Source organism: Vombatus ursinus, unplaced genomic scaffold (genome assembly GCF_900497805.2).
Source record: "Vombatus ursinus unplaced genomic scaffold, bare-nosed wombat genome assembly UNPS02008996.1, whole genome shotgun sequence".
Classification (NCBI taxonomy): Eukaryota; Metazoa; Chordata; class Mammalia; order Diprotodontia; family Vombatidae; genus Vombatus; species Vombatus ursinus.
Genome location: NW_020948774.1, coordinates 10,625,374 through 10,643,522, shown reverse-complemented (window position 1 = coordinate 10,643,522; position 18,149 = coordinate 10,625,374). Strand labels below are relative to the sequence as shown.

The window sequence follows — 18,149 nt, the reverse complement described above, 5'->3', positions numbered from 1 at the left end:
GACTGCCAAACGAGTCCTTGACAAAAACAAAAAACAAAACAAAAAAAAAAAGTCAAGAAGTTCTGATATAAAGGCACTAGAGGACCCAGCTTTGAGCCTTGTTCTTGATGAACCTGTGTGACCTTAGGAAGGTCACTTTACATCTCTAGGCCTTCATCTATAAAATGGAAAATCTCTGCTTCAGGGATCATTTAACAACTTACAGTTCCCTGCATTGACAGGATGTGGAAAGACGTAGTTTTTGCCTTCCACTCCTGAGTAGAGCTCGCAGTTTAGGACTAACATTCTGAGTAAGATATTGTAAACAAATCCTTATAGGATCATGGATTTAGAGTAGCAAGGAACATTATAGATCATTTCACCCACTTGTTTCATTTTATAGCTAAGTTTTAACACAGAGAATGCTGAATATTCTAATTTTTAATTATGCTTTTAGGAATATAATTTTCCTCTGGGAATCTTTTTAGCTGCATCCCAGAAATTTTGGCAGGTTGTTTTATTATTATCATTATCATTCACATAATTAATTGTTTCTATTATTTGTTCTTTGACTCATTTGTTGTTTGCTATTTCATTACTGTCTACATTTAGCTCTGTTTTGTTTTTGTTCACTGAATCACTATTTTGTTACATTATAACCTGTAAAAGATATGATTAGTATTTATGACTTTTTACATATATTGACAATTTCTCTGTGCCTTAATATATGCTCAATTATTGTAAAAGGTTCATATGATGCTGAATAAATATGGATATTCTTTAGCGGTCACATTCAGAACGAATCTCAAATCTTTCAACTCTAAGTTCTTCACTATTTTGTTCAATCTACATTTTCCCTTTTATCTTTCTGTTACATTTGTCTTACTCTGAGAAAGAAACAGTAAGGTCTCCTACTATTGTGTTATTATCAGTGCTGTAACAATTCAGCTAATTTTCCTTTGGATTGAGACATCATACCACTTGGAAAGTATATATTTAATGTTAATATTGGCTTGTCTATTTTTTTGGTGAATTTTTATTTTTGACCTTGTGTAATAGAAATGATAACAATTTCTGCTTTTTCAAATTCACCTGATAACATAGTAAATTTTATTCCAACCCTTCATTTTTATTATATGTATGTCTTTGCTTTTTTATATGGATTTCTTGCAACAGATTGCAAAGTTTTGTTTTCTTACACAGGCTGTCAATCTCTTTTTATTGTATTATTCAAATTTATTCACATTTAATGTCATACGAGTTAGGTTTATGTTTTCTCCACTTTTGTACCTGGTATTTTTTTAATTGGAATTTTTTTGTTCTCCCTTAGTTAGTACTTTGTTATTATTTGTTAGTACTTTGTCCCAAGGATCAGTTTTGCTTAATTTACTTTGATGCTATGCTATTCTCACAGACTCTTTTCTCTCTCCCTTTTCACCCATCCACTCCTGTTAATCAAGTTTTTTAATAGTTTTGGAGTTTTTCTTAACTTATTGATTTCTTTTTCATTCATTCATTTAGTTAGTTATCTAATTCTTCCTCTCTTTTCTCTTTTACTTTTATCTCTCTTAGTTTAGCGGTTATTTCAAAATTTCTCCTTCTCCTCTCCTATCCAACTTTCGTTTGTTTGTTTGTTTTTTTGTTTTCCTCTTTCTATTTTCTGGGTGTGAGTTGGTTTCAGAAAATATGTTTTCCTTTTTCACTGAAACAAGATCTTGACCATGGACTCTTTCAGAAGATGGGCTCTCCTTGTGCACAAAATTCTCTCAGATTAGATTCATTGTAAAATCACCATTTCTCATTATAGAGATATACATTATTCTTCATGGGAATATTCTTCAATGGAACCCCTTCCTTTCACTGGGTTATGTCCTCGGCCTTTGATTATCCTTGATTTAATGCCTCCCTTTTGTTATCTCTCACTTTCTTCAGTAGTCCATCTTCTTGCTTAGAGACTAGAGGAACTAGCTTCCCTTCATTATTCATCCATGGACATATTTGGGGCTATAACACACATTCCCCTCTATCTTTTATCTTTTCTTTCCTCATTTATATACCTCCCGCCCTCCACTCTGTAATTTCATCATTCATATAGTTTTAGTCACCTGTGAGAGGATTGTGGGATTTAGTCCGTGGTACTTAATGCCTGTTCTACTATTGTTACTTCTCTTATCTTTAAATTAACTTTTGTCCTATGTACTTACAACTCCTAAGAAAGTTCTAGTGCAGAACCCTGTGAGGAAAGTCAAAGAGACTTGGGAAAGACTGGCTCAGGCTGCATATGTGCCAATATAACTCACCTGCCTGACTTTCTAATTGAATTGACTAAACTGGTCAGTCAATTTATGGTGCCGTGTATATAGCCTCTGAAAAACATTAAATGGGTATTAGGTTCATTCTGCCATGAAAAACTCAGTAGCTTTTCATAATCATGCAAAAGCACTACAGGGGCTCTGCTTGATCTTTGTTGGCAGTCACTTCTTTTGTGGCATTCCTCTTGACTTAGTTCCAAGGAGGTGCTCACCCAAATGGAATATTTGCCAGCTACGATTATATGTGAGCAGTGCTATTTCTAGAGTTATTTAAATCAGAACTGACTTAAGGTAACTCTATTATCTTGTAAGTTTTTTTTTTAAAAAAAGACCTGTCCCATATAAATACAAATCAATATGAAGACAAATGAAAACTAGCTTTCTATTATGACCAACATAAAAAGATAGGTTTGTCCCTTTTCACCTCTAACCTTCTTATCACTCCTACATATACCATAGGACTCCCTTTTTGACTTAATTGACTTTCTAAGACTTTGATGTTTATTTAAACCTTACTTCAAACATGGAAACATTTGAGGTGGAATAGTATAGAATATGACTTTTACTGAGGGTACTGCCTCCAAAGTATAGCATTATTTATGAGTAGGGCCTTGGTGAGGCATAGGGTAGAGAGGCAAATCATCCTAGCTTGGGGGTGACACCCTCTTCAGCCCAGAGGAGCATTCACAGAGATTAGTAATTCCCACATGACCTCCTGGGTATGCCTAAGGCTAAGGAAATGGTAAAGGCAGAAAAGGATAAGAAAAGAGATGAAAAGGAAAATGCAAAACATTTAGTTATAAACTCCTTGAGAATATGGTACTCTTGACACCCCAAGAAGCTAGTGAAGTGGTACACTGGGGTGGTTGGTAGTTCAATATTGCCTAAGGGACTTACTATGTTAAAGTACATGAATATCTCATTATTGTTAAAATGAAGTAAGACTAGAGGCTTCTAGGAGGAGAAGGAACCAGACTGGTACATTTGATCAGTTGTGGCTACATTTGTCTCAAATACTTAATCTTATAATATTTTTCAACAGAGATGAAAAATCAGCATATGTCAGATTTATTTTGGAGCCTATTCATGGTAGCATGAAGGCTCAGTGGACCTTGTGACAAGTTGGACTTGTCTCTAGGGAATATTGTAGAACATGAAGCTTGAATATAGCATTATAGTGAAGCAACAATGTATTTTTTGTTTATATAATCTTCTTTGGTACCAATAAAATGGTGGTTTTGAAAGATGGCCCAAATCTTCCAGAGTGATGTCTGTATGCCAAAATCAGCAAGTTGAGGAATTTAATTTCAACATATAAATTGTACGACATTATAGGGTATGGGGTAGACCAATGGAGTTTAATTCTAGAGCTGGAGTCAGCAACATCTTTGACCCTGAATGCCATAACAGGGCTAAATAACATTCAAGGGCACTGACATGGAGATATGGCACTGACAGGAGAGAAGGAAAAGAAATGGATTAAGAAAGGATAAAAGAGGGAGTATACACACACACACACACACACACACACACACATACACACACGAGGGGATGGGGTAAGAAATAGGTTTATCAGGTGGGAAATGATATTAATATTTGTGCTAAGTGCTACTTAGATTGTTTATTCAAGGATGATCTACTTGCTGACATATTCTCTTCTACCTTCCATCCTCCTGACCTAACCTTGCATTTTTTTTAAGAGAAGAATTCAGCTTGGTACCAAGTTCTTTTTGACAAACCAGATCTGTGCATCAGATTCACCAGCTGAAGGAGGATTTGTGGAAGCCAGAAGTTTGCATGTATAAGTAGGACTCAGGTCCTTGGTGTAGGCCTGTGACTCCCAGTACCCACAAGTATCACCTGTATCCTTGATAAACTTTATTTAGATACACAGACACAACAGAGAAAACATACACAGGTACAGATTTTTTTTCTTCTCTATAGAATTAACATTGCATAGAGAATTCTTTAAAAAAAAAGTTCATGGAATATAAGAAATATTGCAAATTATCCTTTTTCACTCATGGAACAACACACATATTTTCAGCCAGAGGAAGACAGGCAAATATTTCTGCATATATTTCACATTGGTTCTACATAAGTATACAGATTGGTAGAAAATTAAACAGATGGATTTGGACCAGATTATTCCTATAGTGACAGAATTCTCACAACACCATTATGACTCTGTTAAAACAGAAAATGTAAACAAGCAGCATTCCACATCTCCCTACACAGATGCTCAGGAAGCCAACACCAGCTACATCACAAACAAGCTCAGTAGAGAAGCTCCATCTTGTATCTTCAGGGACAGGTTAACATCTAGATTTATGCCTATATTGTACAAGATATACATATCTACACACACTGGGAAAGCTGGACTGTCTATAGAATAAAACTCATAATGCATACAGAGTATAGGAATCAGAAGAGAAATTGTTAGTTTAGAAAGGAAAAAAGAAAAAAAAAAGAGGTCCACTTAGACAATACTACAGATTCCTTGCTACCCTATCCCCTCAGAGCTCCCTAACCAAAATGAACAGGGTGTATCTATCTTACTCATCCCATCCCAACTCAGGGGTTATGTTCCCTAATGTCATACCCTTTACCTCTTGGGAAACTCTGCTGGAAGCATCCCAAATCACCAGGAATAATCATCAATAGATTCACCCTAATTTTTCCTGTCAAGGACAATTGTCTGGCCTCTAAACCATCTTCAGTGTTTCAGAGTGACTTTCCCTAGACAATCTTTGTATTTAGTAAAAAATGGTTTCCACTGTACCCTTCGTGTGTCCTCTTCCCAATGTGACAAATCCAGATGAGATGAAGTTATGGAGATCAGGGCCTCCACTTCGGTGAACCTCCTTCCCATAGAGCCCTGTGGGAAAACAGATGATAATGGAAAGGTTATTTGACATACCCATGACACTTGCCATTTATTTCTATTCTACCTTATATGAAATGTGCTGGACAGTAAAATTCATGAGGGCAGAGATATTTCATTATGTAAATATTCCTTAGTCCATGGTATAATGGCATGCATATTAAAAGCATATTTGTTTTAAATTCATTTTAATGTGAACTTAACCCCAAATAAAATGAGCATTTTCATATTCAAAGTAGTATAAAAATATAAGATTTCACACACGTGTGTGTATATATGCATATGTACATATATGTATATATACATATACATATATACCCACATACACATAATTTTACTGTTTGTGCTTCTTTCTGGCCTTTTGTTCTCTTCTCTGCATTTAAAAAAAAATTCATTGACTCTACTTTCTTTCTTTCTTTCATTTTTTTCCTAATCTATTCCTAGCCTCCATTTTCATGCTCCCACCTCCCTTCCATCATTGGGGAAAAAAAAATAATAATGCATGGTTGTTAATAAGACTGTAAAAATACTCACATCATATCTAACATTTATATGATACCTCAAGTTTGTAATGAGCTTTACACATACTATCTTATTAGACTGTTATGATAACCATGTCATAGGAGATATTATCTCCATTTTATAGATAAGGAAACTGATACTAAGAGATTGAATGACTTGACCAGGTCATACAGCTAGTAAGTATCTGAAGCAGAAGTCAAATTCAGGTCTTGCTGACCCTATGGGGTAAGTACTTCCCATTATATCAGGGGATGGCAAACATTTTTTGGTAAAGAGCAAAATAATACATATTTTAGGCTTTATAGAGCAAGAGGCAAAATCAAGGATATTATATGTTCTTGTTATAACAAGAGAGAAAACAAATTCCCACACTCCATATTGATGAAATTAAAAATATAGTAATAATAATTGAATATAATTTCTTTTTGTTTTGGTGAGATTTTTTAAATTTTGTATTATTAATTTATTTTAAACTTAAATACACAATAAGAAAAGGAATAGAAACATATTATCAACTTAAATATTAAAATTTAAATACAAATCCCCTCCAGGGATCCCTCCCTTATCCTCACATTCCTGTTAATCTAAACACCCTTCTATTATCTCCCCTTATCCAATTCCTTCACCCTCCCCACTAAAAATCCATCCCTTATCCTTTCCTTCCTCCCTATCCCCTTATCCTTTTACTTCTTTCTGAATTTAGAAGACTTTTATACATATGCATATATATGTATATGTGGGTATATGTATTCATATATGTATATATGTGTATGAATGCATGTATATATGTATGTATGTATGTATCCCTCTTAAACACATTCCTGATGAGAGTAGGGTTCTGGAACTACCAGCCCTCCTCCTCCATCTAATTCCTCTGTGTCAGTTCTGCCTTTCACAGCTCATTTGTATAAAATAATTATTCTTTTTACCAGTTCCTAAAAGGTTTTACTTTTTTAATCATATCATACTCAGGTCTACCCTAATCTTTCTTATGAACTACCCAATTACTAATAACTATCTTAGACATACATTTTATATTTCCTCATATAAAAGGTAAACAGTCTTTATTGAATTCTTTGTAATTAGTCTTTGATATTTGTCAAGTCTTCTATTAAATTCAGGTTATTTTTTTTTAAACAAAATCCTTAAAGTCTGACAATTCATTAAATGTTTATTTTTTTTTTCATTTGGGATTATGCTTAACTTTGCTGGGTATTATATTTTTGGATACAACCCCAGTTCTTTTGCTTTTTGATATATAGTGTTCCAAGACCTGCCATCTTTTAATGTCACCACTGCTAGGTCTGGTGTGATTCTAATTGTGGAACCATCATCTTTAAATTGTTTGTTTGCTTTTTTTTTTTTTGCTTGTAATATTTTATCCTTGAGCTGAGTGGTTCAGGATTTAACTATGATATTCCTATAGGTTTTCTTCGTAGAATCTCTTTCAAGTGGTGATTGTTGGATTTTTTCTATTTCTACTTTCCCCTCCTGTTCTAACGCTTCAAGACAATTTTCTTTAATTATTTCTTGTATTATTGTATTAAGATTCTTTTTTTAATCTTTTTTTTTCAGGTAGTTCAATTATTCTTGTGTTTTGTCTTCTTGATCTATTCTACAGATCAGCTGTTTTTCTTATGAGATATTTCACATTCTCTCCTATTTTTTCATTCTTTATATTTTGTTTTATCATTTCTTGGTTATAAGAATAACTTCACTGGCTTCCCCTTGCCTAGTTATAATTTTCAAAAAGTCATTTTCTCCCTTCAGAGTCTATATTTCCTTTTCTAATTGGTTGACTTTCTTTTCGTAATCTTGTTTTTTTTCTTGTTCTTATTTTTTTAAAATTTTCCTCAATCTCTCTCATGATTTTTAAAGTCTTTTTAAAGTTCTTCTATGAATTCTTTTTGGGCAGGTGACCATTTGACAGTACTCTTTGGGGTAAGAGAGGTTTTTTTTGTTTTGTTTTTTTTGCTTCAGTATCTTCTTCTGAATATCTTCTCTATTCCCATAGTAACTTTCTGTGGTTGGATTCTTTCTCCTTTGCCTGCTCTTTTTTTTTTTGTAGCAGTTTATTTTTTGTAATAACCTCTAGTCTTGGGGTATGAGGGATGGTGCCTCTGGCCTCAGATCCTCCTTCAGTTCTTCCCTCTAGCTTGGAACCAAAACCAAGACCTCCACCCTCCTGTAAGTGCCCACAGCCAGCAGTGTCCCTGTCCCACTGCTACTGCACTCATTAAACATGTGCTTCTTGCCTAGGGCTGCACAGCTGGGTCTAGCATCCCTTATCAACAGAGGTTCCTTCAATCTTCTCTAGCTCAGACACCCAACTTCCCACACTGTTCAGGAGGTGAAAGTTCCTGTGGCTGGGGCAGAGATTATGCCCCAACCCAGTTAACCCCAGGGCTCTCTGCTGGCTCTTTCAGAGGAATTAGCCTGGGGGTGTTTACTCTTCACAAGGACCAAATTTTATCCTGGGATTTTTCTTCAGATCATCTGCCATTGTCCCAAGAGAACCACTATTCTGTTCCAACTCTTGTTTATTTTTACTGCTCTTTGTTTGTCCTGAGGCACTATTTTTTCTTGTTTGTGAAGGAAATCTGGAGAGCTTGGAATTTTCTGACCTACTCTGCCATCTTTCCAGAATCCTCTCTACATTTTTTTTTTTTTGGTAATATAGATCTAGTAATGCAAATGAAATTCTTTTGGGGAAATAACATTTCACTGAGTTGGGGTTTAAAGTTAGAGTACCTTGTCATCAAAATTGCTCATAAATGTTCATCTGTTAATGCTGATCAGATTTTATGTATTTTATCTTTGAAAATATCTTTCCACATGATAGGTATTGCTAAATACTGATATCAGTTCATATGCATCTGATTTTAATTGAGCATATTCATTTCTTGGAAGGCATTTATGGAATTGTATCAAAGTTTTCTCTTGATATTTGTCTTTTAGCATGTTATTACACTGCAGCTGAATCACTTCCAATTAAGATTAGCTGGAAGCTCATCAGTTTCACAGTTCAATGAATTTCAAAAGGGCTATTTTTTTTTTAAATTTTCTGCACTTGTACTGAGGTTCAAAAAGCTAAAACTGGAGAAAAAGTAAAAACTGTAAAAGAACTGTAGCTTTAACTTGGAAAATATATCTGCTGCCAATATGTATAGGAAAGGAAATGTCACTTTGTGTTTTAACTTCTCACAGCATACACACACACACACACACACACACACACGTATGTATGTATATAAAACAACATGTATATGAAGCAATTTGACATGACTTGTGATTCAAACAATCTTAGTTGTTGTTGAACTGATTTTATCACTGTGTAAGTTTCACATGAAAGCACTATTTTGCCTTGAAATTTTATGTTAAATTCATTAAGAAATACTATGAAAAAAAGAATTTTTAAAATATTTTTAAATCATAGTGATTGAAGGCAGTTTTTCCCATTCAGAAAAATTTTAATCTTGGTCCTAAACTCAAAAAAATTATATTTTTTCCCTCTTCTTCTCTTGTTTTGACATGATAGGTATATGCTGGTAATAAAATAAAATAACACTGTATGGTGATAGGCATGATACTCAAAATGCTGTCAAGTTATTATTGTGAGCAATTATTTGAAGTGATGATAGTGCCACATTAACTACTCAGCTCTGCCACTGCAGCACCAAAACAACCATAGACAATATGTAAATGAATAAACAACTCTGGGTTCCAACAAATTTTTTCTTTGTGGACAACAAAATTTGAATTTCATATAATTTTCATGCATTATGATATATTATTTTTCTTTTGATTTTTTTAACCATTAACAAATGTAGAAATTATTCTTAGCTTGGGCTATACAAAAACAAATGTGTCAGATTTGGCCTGTGGTCAGTAGTTTGCTGAACCCTGCATCTAGGTGCCTCATGGAAGCAAATTCAAAAAGCAACCCACAGAGTGATCAAGAAGTTCTGATTTGGTCTACAAAATAATTGTGTCACTGCAGTAAAGACAAAAGTCCCTGATACAGTGCTCTCACTGAAGCAAGAGGTGAATGAAAGGGAACAGAGTAATTTGCTGGATTAAAAAAAAATTATTAATTCCCTTAAAAAATTTAAAATGATTTTTCCTCCACCTTCTCCCATACCTTTCTTTCCATAGTTTTCCCTTGTAACAACATAATACAGTTAAGTAAAATAAATCAATATTTTGGTCATATTTGAAAATGTATTCTTCATTCTGTATCTATCATCTACCACTTGTTGAAGGCATAGTTCCTTGTCAATTGTACAAAGTCATTATTGGTCACTGTATTTATTAGTCTTTCAAAACTGTTTCTCTCCACCTTACTCTGTCCATCATGCAAATTGTTTGCCTGGTTCTGCTTATTTTGCAGATTCTTTTCTCCTCAACTTCTGATATTAATGTAGGCTAGAATATCTCTCCCTGACTATCCTATAAAGTTACTCCTCTTTTTCGTCTCTATTCCACCTCTTTCCTTGGCATTCTAAATTTCAATGAGACTGAAAGGAGTGGGTTTCACCAGGAGTAGGATGTTTTTCTGTGTGCCCTATAGTTGATGACATCAGCTGGCATTTATAAATATTCTTCTCAACAGTAAGAAAACCAAAACATCAGCTTTCAAAGAAGTAGCAGTGTTGAAACAAGCTTTTTCTTCATTTGCTAAAACTCTCTGACCCACAAAATGTGAGAGCCTATGAGGTATAATGGAAAGTCCTGTAGATTAAGTTTTAGGAGGTCTGGGTTCTAATCCTAGTTCCGCTAGTCATTTAAGAATTTGGTGTCCCAGTTTCTTCATTTGTAAAGCTAAGCTGAAGGGTGTTAAGACTATCTCTGATCACATCAGTCTTCTACTCAAAGACCTACAGTGGCTCCCCATTTCTACGGAATTAAATATAAACTCATGACTGTGGCATTCAAGGATCTCCATTATCTGGCTCTTACTGAATAGTTTGAGAAGTTAGAACCAGATAATGGAGATCCTTGAATCCTCCAATCTATTTATAGTATCTATCCTACAAACTCTCCATTACAGAAATCTCATCATCTTGCTCTCCACCATTTCCATAGCCTTTTCCATAATATTTCCTCAGACCTTAGATGGATTCCTTCTCTTGTTCCAATTTCCTTACCTTTCTTCAAAGCTCATGTCAAGGGTTACATCCTCTATGAAGCCTTCCTTGACACTCTCAGCTTTGTGAACTCTATTCTTCAAATTTTTCATAGTATTTTGCTTGGAATCTCAGAGATTTTTGCTTGAAGTCCATTATACTTCCCATACTTTTATGTTACAATTTTTTTGTGAACCAGTTCCCCCCTGCCCCATTCCCCTGTGTATTATAAGCACCTTGAAAATGGGGTCTGTGTCATATCTTTATATCCCTAATGATTATCACATAGTAGGTGGTTGGTGTTTGTTAAATTCATTTCCTAAGCGCTTCCAACTCTATAATATATAGAGTTTATAAGTTTATATTGAACAGAATTATAAGTTCAATATAAGTTTATATTGAACAGAAATCATGATTCTGAGAAGTATACTCTACTCTGACATATAATACTGTGAAATCAGCAAACATTGTACCATATTTGATCATGGAAGTTCAGTATTAAAACAATACTCCTGGTATGAAACTTTGAATTTTATTAAAAGCTGTGCAAACTGAGCTGTTTCAATATGAGCATATGTAATAACTTATAAAATACTATAATTCAATAATGGATTGTATTATTTATATACAGTAAAAATACTGATGAAAACAATCATATATGACAGGTCAGATAGCTACTTGACTAACTGATTATTAAATGGAACTGATCAGTATATTTACTCAAAGGGATTAATTCAATATTCTTGGAATATTGAATAAATTTCAAGATGAAAAGGACTTTAGAGATCACCTAACCCCAAACTTTTATTTTTTAGATGAGTTTAAAATGAGACTCAGAAAAGAAAATAGGACTTACCTAATGTCACACACAAAGTGAGTTAATAGCAGATCCAAGACCAGAACTCAAATCTCCTGACTACCCGCCCATCCAGTAGTCTTTGCCCTATCTAATTATGGTGTTAGTCAGTAGTGTGCTGCTAAATGTTTAACAACCCTTCAGAGAAAAAAAAAATGTACAAAGATATATTGTTTAAGATTAAACTGCATTATTAACATTTCTCCCATTACTTCCTTAAGTCTCTAAGTCAGCAAACTAGTAAATCAAGCCCTGATTTGTGTCATTTGCCTCTATTTCTGAGGTGTAAATACTCACAGTAAAAAATTAACAATTGGCTCTCACAAATTTGTACAAGCTGGCTCCAGCCTACCTTGGTACCATTATATGTGTAATTCTCACCATTTGAATCATTGAAGGTTAGAACTAGAAAGGAAGTACTGTGAATATTTCAGTAGTAAGGTTTTTTTGAAGTCAAGTAAACATTTTATCTTATTTTTCTGTTGTTCCTTATCCAGGTCGTAGCTAAACATATGTATATATATATATATATACATATATATATATATATATATATATTTCCACCCACAGGTTATAATTTTTAAACTTCTTGTTTTTGGCAAGTCTTGCTTTGACAATGAAAACAAATGCACTGCCACAGTATGAAGACGAAAGTATAATTTGGGAGATAAAAGGAAAGAAAAATTTTAAATATCCTTAGGAAAACCAGGGAAAACAATGTGATTTCAAAATTTTATAACTGTTTTATAACTGTTTTTACCACTGTTTTAATGGGGAAAATCAATGTTTCTCCAGTTATGGGGAAATATGACACTAGTCCCTGAGTCCTTTAGTTTCTCTCCAAATGCTGGGTTCAGTCCTGTTAGCAGCAGCATTCCACAAAACCCAATAACCTCTCTATTTGCAGAATAGGATCTATTATAACATATGTGCTGGAACAGGAAGTAGTTGTAGGTGTTCTTGTATTGAAGTATGGTTTTTCAGTGTCATTCTCTCCAGGAAGTAAGCAGGTGAGTCCTTCTGGACTTATTGTGTGGCTCCCATACCTCTAAACACTGTTAATCTGGCCTAACACACTCATGAAATCTGCAACTAGGCCATGGCAATACCTTTGAGTTTTAAATATTATTAAATGGTTGAGAGATTCAACACCTATTTTACAGGTGACTCCCATAGGAAATATGAACATTAGGAATTCACTTCCCTCTTCCACCTCTTCCTTCCCCCTCTCCTCCTATTTAGGGAAAAAATAATTAGTGGAGTATGACTGGAACTGAGGCCTATAGCATCTCCAATAATAACCTCTATTATCAGCAACACATAGGAATAGGATCTCAAGTGGGCATCCCATCAGAGGAAGACCAATTTAGAAAGCTGAGTCCTACACTAGGCTTTGCTGCAAACCTTAGAGATGACTCTTTATCTTTCTGGTTTCCAACTTGTTTGTCTATAAAATGGACGGGTTGGAATGAATGATCTCTAAAAAGTTTTTCAGTTCCAAGATCCTATGCTTTATTTTCTAGAAGCCATATCTATGCATCTATATGTCTAAATCTATATAAATATAAATATTTTATATTTCAGGGCTACTTATCCTCTGATAGCTTATGTATATGTGTGTGTCTAAATACACAAACATATGTGTATATAAACAGAACAACCCTGATTCCTCAGGGTACCCAATTCCCTAGAAACACTTTTCATCCCTACGGCGAACTTGCTTGTTTAGGACTCTAGAAATTGTAATGCTGAATTTCATAGAATGGAATTATTAGAGCTTAACTAAGATGCTCTGCCCACCTCTCAAGCCGTGTTACTATTCTGGATTCAAGACTCTCAGGAATGGTAGATATAATTCTTCCTAAAAGGCAAAAAGGAAAGGAAAGGAAGAATGGCAAGAGGAGAGTAGATTCCAGGCCTATATATCAATAACAGTCATTTCTGAGCATGGGAATTACAGTGCGAAGGACCAAAAATTCATGAATGTGTGATACTTCAATTAATTTATGAATATGAGTTTAGAATTTATGAAAAGGTAAGCTGAGGCTACTTATATTGTGCATGAAAGGAGCTGTAATGCTAAACAGCATTATTTATTGTGTGTAGGGGAAGAACATGGGAAATTATATACAAGAAATGTACTAACCACAATCCTTTCACCTTCTTGTTAAGGCAGGTCCCCTCAAGATAATATCTAGAAATAAGATGTTAGAGCTGGTTTGTAACTTAGAGACAATTAAATTCCAGCCCTTCATTCTGCAGAGGAAATTAAACCAAAAACAAACCTGAGGCAGAGAGTCAGGGGATGATTTGTCCAAGGTCACGGAGCTGATACATAGCAAAGAAACTGTATTTGAACCAATCTACCAGTGCTCTTTCAACTATACTCTGCTTCCTACTTTATACCACTTTATTAATCATGTTTAAAGTGTTTAATGTATCAGAAATTAAGAAAACTCTCTAATTCATACTAGATTCACACAAATTTATCTGAATTAGAATCCCCCCTCCTTTATCTTAGAGCATTTGCCCTTAATACAATATAGATTATTGGTCAAATTGAAATATTTTACTAGAAAAGGACGTTAACATGCCATGGGAAATTCAGTTCTATGGAAGACAGAGACCAGAAAAATTGAATTTTAAGCACTAAGGTTTGGGAGTGAAAGGACATTAGGCCAGGAGGTGTTAAGGCAATTTCCCTACTTTTTTCCAAACTTTCCAGGCACCATTCTAGTTCTGGGGACAACATGAAACACTCCTTTGTGTTGCCCACAATTGATAAATGGTTAAAGGATATGAACAGGCAGGCAGTTTGATGAAGAAATCAAAGCTATCTGTGGGCATATGAAGAAGTGTTCTAAATCACTTTTGATTAGAGAAATGCAAATTAAAACAACTCTGAGATACAACCTCACACCTATCAGATTGACTAATATGATGAAAAAAGGAAAATGATAAATGTTGGAGAGGATGTGGGAGAATTGGGACACTGATGTATTGTTGGTGGAGTTGTAAACTGATCCAAACATTCTTGAGAGCAATTTGGAAGTATGCTCAAAGGGCAACCAAACTGTGTATACCCTTTGATCCAGCAATTCCACTACTCAGACTGTATCCCAAAGAGATTATAAAAAAGGGAAAAGGACTTACATGTACAAAAATATTTATGGTATCAAAATATTAGAAATTGAAAGAATATCCATCAATTGGGGAATGGCTGAACAAACTCCCATATGTGAATGTAATAGAATACTAGTGTGCAATAAGAAATGATGAACAGGGGCAGCTAGGTGGCACAGTGGACAGACCTCTGGCATTGGAGTCAGAAGGGTCTGAGTTCAAATCCAACCTCAGACACTTGACACTTACTAGCTGTGTGACCTTGGACAAGTCACTTAACCCTGATTACCTTACCCAAAAACAAAAAACAAACAAACAAACAAACAAACAAAAAAAGAAATGATGAACAGGAAGATTTCAGAAAACCCTGGAAAGATTTATATGAACTGATGTAAAGTGAAATGAGCAGAACCAGGAAAACATTGTACACAGTATCAGCAACATTGTGTGATAATCATTGTGAATGACTCAGCTCTTTTCAGCAAAACAATGATCCAAGACAAGTAGAAAGGACTCACAAAGGAAAATCCTATCGATATCCAGATAAAGAACTGATGGACAAAGTGCAGATTGAAGCATATTTTTTCACTTGGTTTATTCTCTTTCATGTTTTTTCCCCTTTTGATCTGTTTCTTCTTTCACAGCTGTGACTAATATGGAAATATTTTACATGATGGCACACAAATAACCTATATCAAATTGTCTACCATTTGCAGAAGAGGGGATGGGAGAGAGAGAGGGAGAAAAATTTGGAACTCAAAATCTTGTAAAAAATGAAATAAAAAATAAAAAATAAATCTTGTTAAAAATTGTCTTGATGTGCAATTGGAAAAAAATACTATTAAAAACACATGAAATGCTCCCTCATGTTTCTGTGGCAACTAACCTTTTGCCTCTAGAAAGAAAGGCAGAGACTCATGGGTATAAAGAAAAGTACTAAGCAGTTAACCATAGGTCTTTCTTCAAATAAGAGGAAAATCCATGTGGAATATAAAGTTTTAGGAGAAAATATTCTCTTTTCTAACAGATATATCAACCTTTCTCAGAGTTTCTCTCTCTCCCTCTCTCTCTGTCTCTCTCTCTCTCTCTTTCTCCTTCTGAGCCTCAGGGCAAACAAAGGCAAAAAATAATACTGAAACAGCAATGACATAGAATTCTGAGGAAACTTGAGGTTCCTGTTCTGTAACCAAGACTGTTTGAATCAATGGGAAGTACATCTACCCCAAATTAGGACATGACATCACTTCTATTGTACAAGGGTAATTGATGCTCTGAATCTGATGTTGTCAAGGTAAGCTGGCAATGGCTTTGGTATAATTACATCATTGGTACTATTTATTTGTTTATATTTATCTAAAGAGTAGCTCTGGGTATGTTCTTTTTTATTTTATACATCCAGCACTCTCTCACATAGGTCCACAAGGAGTCCTTTATCTAGAGGCAGTCAATATTCAGCCAGCCCCACAAAGATTTCTCTTCCTAATATTATCCCTCAGCTCTAGTTAGGAACAAACAAAGGAGGGGCTTGTGGGGAGGACTGTTTGCAAAAAATTGTGAGGCTGACTTGAAAGCAATACAAAAAACTCCAAGTTAAACCCAAGGCTTTAAGTGCTAAAGCAAAAAGAATCCAAGGAAGGAAGGTAAACAATGATTCTGGGACTGTGTATCCACTGGGTACAGAATCCTGTACTACATATTTGAGATGATAGAGAATAGAATTCATGGTCCCTGATGTGAGGAACTTAAAATACATTGGTGAAGGGAACGGAGGGCCCAGGAAAGAATATACCTGTATAAAGTATATGCATGTATACATATATATATATATATATATGTGTGTATATATATATGCATGTATACATATATATATATGTATATATATGTATATGTATACATATATATGACATATGAAAACCAACAAAATGGATAAATTAGGGAGCAGCTATTTATATTAAAATTATTTATTACTTGTTTGAATGAAAATGTTTCCCTAATCCATTAAAATGATTTTATTTACCAAAAAAGGAAATACTAACAACTTTGTGGGAAAACATTATATAAAATGATGTTATATAATATAATTAATTTATGTATATGAGAGAGGGAGCTTGGCCTACCGTGAAGAGAAGGGCCTTGGAAAGTAGGAGATCTGGGTCCTACTCCACAGATTAGTAGCTGATACATAAATCACTTTACAACAGCTATTAAGTACCTGCTGTGTTCAGAGTGCTGTAATAGGAGCTGGGTAAAATACAAAGTTTAGATAACATGGTCTCTAGTTACAAATATAGTTTGGTCAAATAGTCAAACAAATAATAGTTTAGTCAAAATAACTAGTATATACAATAGGGAAATTTTTTAAAAGGTATAAAATGACATGTGTGGTTTGAGGAGATAACTGGAAGAATCAATGCTAAATTTCTGGAAAAGGGGGCATTAAGTGGCAAAATAGCAATCTGCTGACAGGTACAAATGTATAGTGAAAAGAGCTTATTAGCATTCAAGATAGGCACCAGCAAAATCCTGAAGATCTTTAGATATCCAAATAGTTTATATTATTGATAGAGGCACCTAAGCTATCCTCATGGAGGAAGATGAATGAATTGCCCTAAGGGGTCTATCTCCTGACCCCCTTCTGACTAACACAATGGTTCCCACATGGGTGGAACAGGAACAACAACCTGCCCTATTAGAATGGCTTTATATGACCAACAAACAAACATATCTCACTCAGAAGGGTTTCCCAGTACAACCCCACAGAAGCAATTTCCACTCTGAGACAGAAGGCAGTCAGTCCGTGACTTTATGATAACTCAAATGGATGTATCTCCCATGATGGTATGATTATAACTCAGCACATGATTGATGTATTAATAGTTATAGGATCACTCAAATAGATGGTCTTCCTTATACTCCTTTATACATCCAGAAACCACTGTCCTGAAGAGAATCATCAGTCTAGGAAGTTTCCTTCTCCAAGGGACTGGGGGAGGGGAAGGGAAGAGAGGTAGCATTGTTTTGTTAATAGATAAGAAACTAGACAAACACCAAAAAAGATAAAAGAGTCCTTTAAAAGATAACTCTGAGATTGAGAACTTTGGAAACAGGGGTCTGATGGAGGGTCTTCCCTAGGAAACTCACTCCTACAGATTACACGATGATGGCTGCCAAGTCATGGAATGTCTAGGAGTGGGTCAGTATATACACACACACACATATATGTATATATGTATGTTTATGTGTGTATATATATATGTATGTGTATGTATGTATGTATGTATATGTGTGTATACATATATATGTGTGTGTGTATGTGTATATTTTTTGTCTTGTTCCCAATTGCCCTC

The 18,149-nt window shown here is 34.7% G+C and overlaps 1 protein-coding gene across 3 annotated transcripts in view; it reads right to left on the bottom strand.

The window, feature by feature from the left end:
- SHISA6 (shisa family member 6) overlaps positions 1-18,149 on the bottom strand; it is a 457,435-nt gene that overhangs the window by 203,471 nt on the left and 235,815 nt on the right. The window contains exon 3 of one of the 3 annotated variants that reach the window (XM_027850213.1): positions 5,069-5,169. The exons of 1 other annotated variant lie outside the window; for it this stretch is intronic. In XM_027850213.1, the coding sequence (XP_027706014.1) occupies positions 5,069-5,169 (101 nt within the window). The remainder of the gene's footprint in view (positions 1-5,068; positions 5,170-18,149) is intronic. One more of the 3 variants, XM_027850214.1, reaches the window with a different exon arrangement.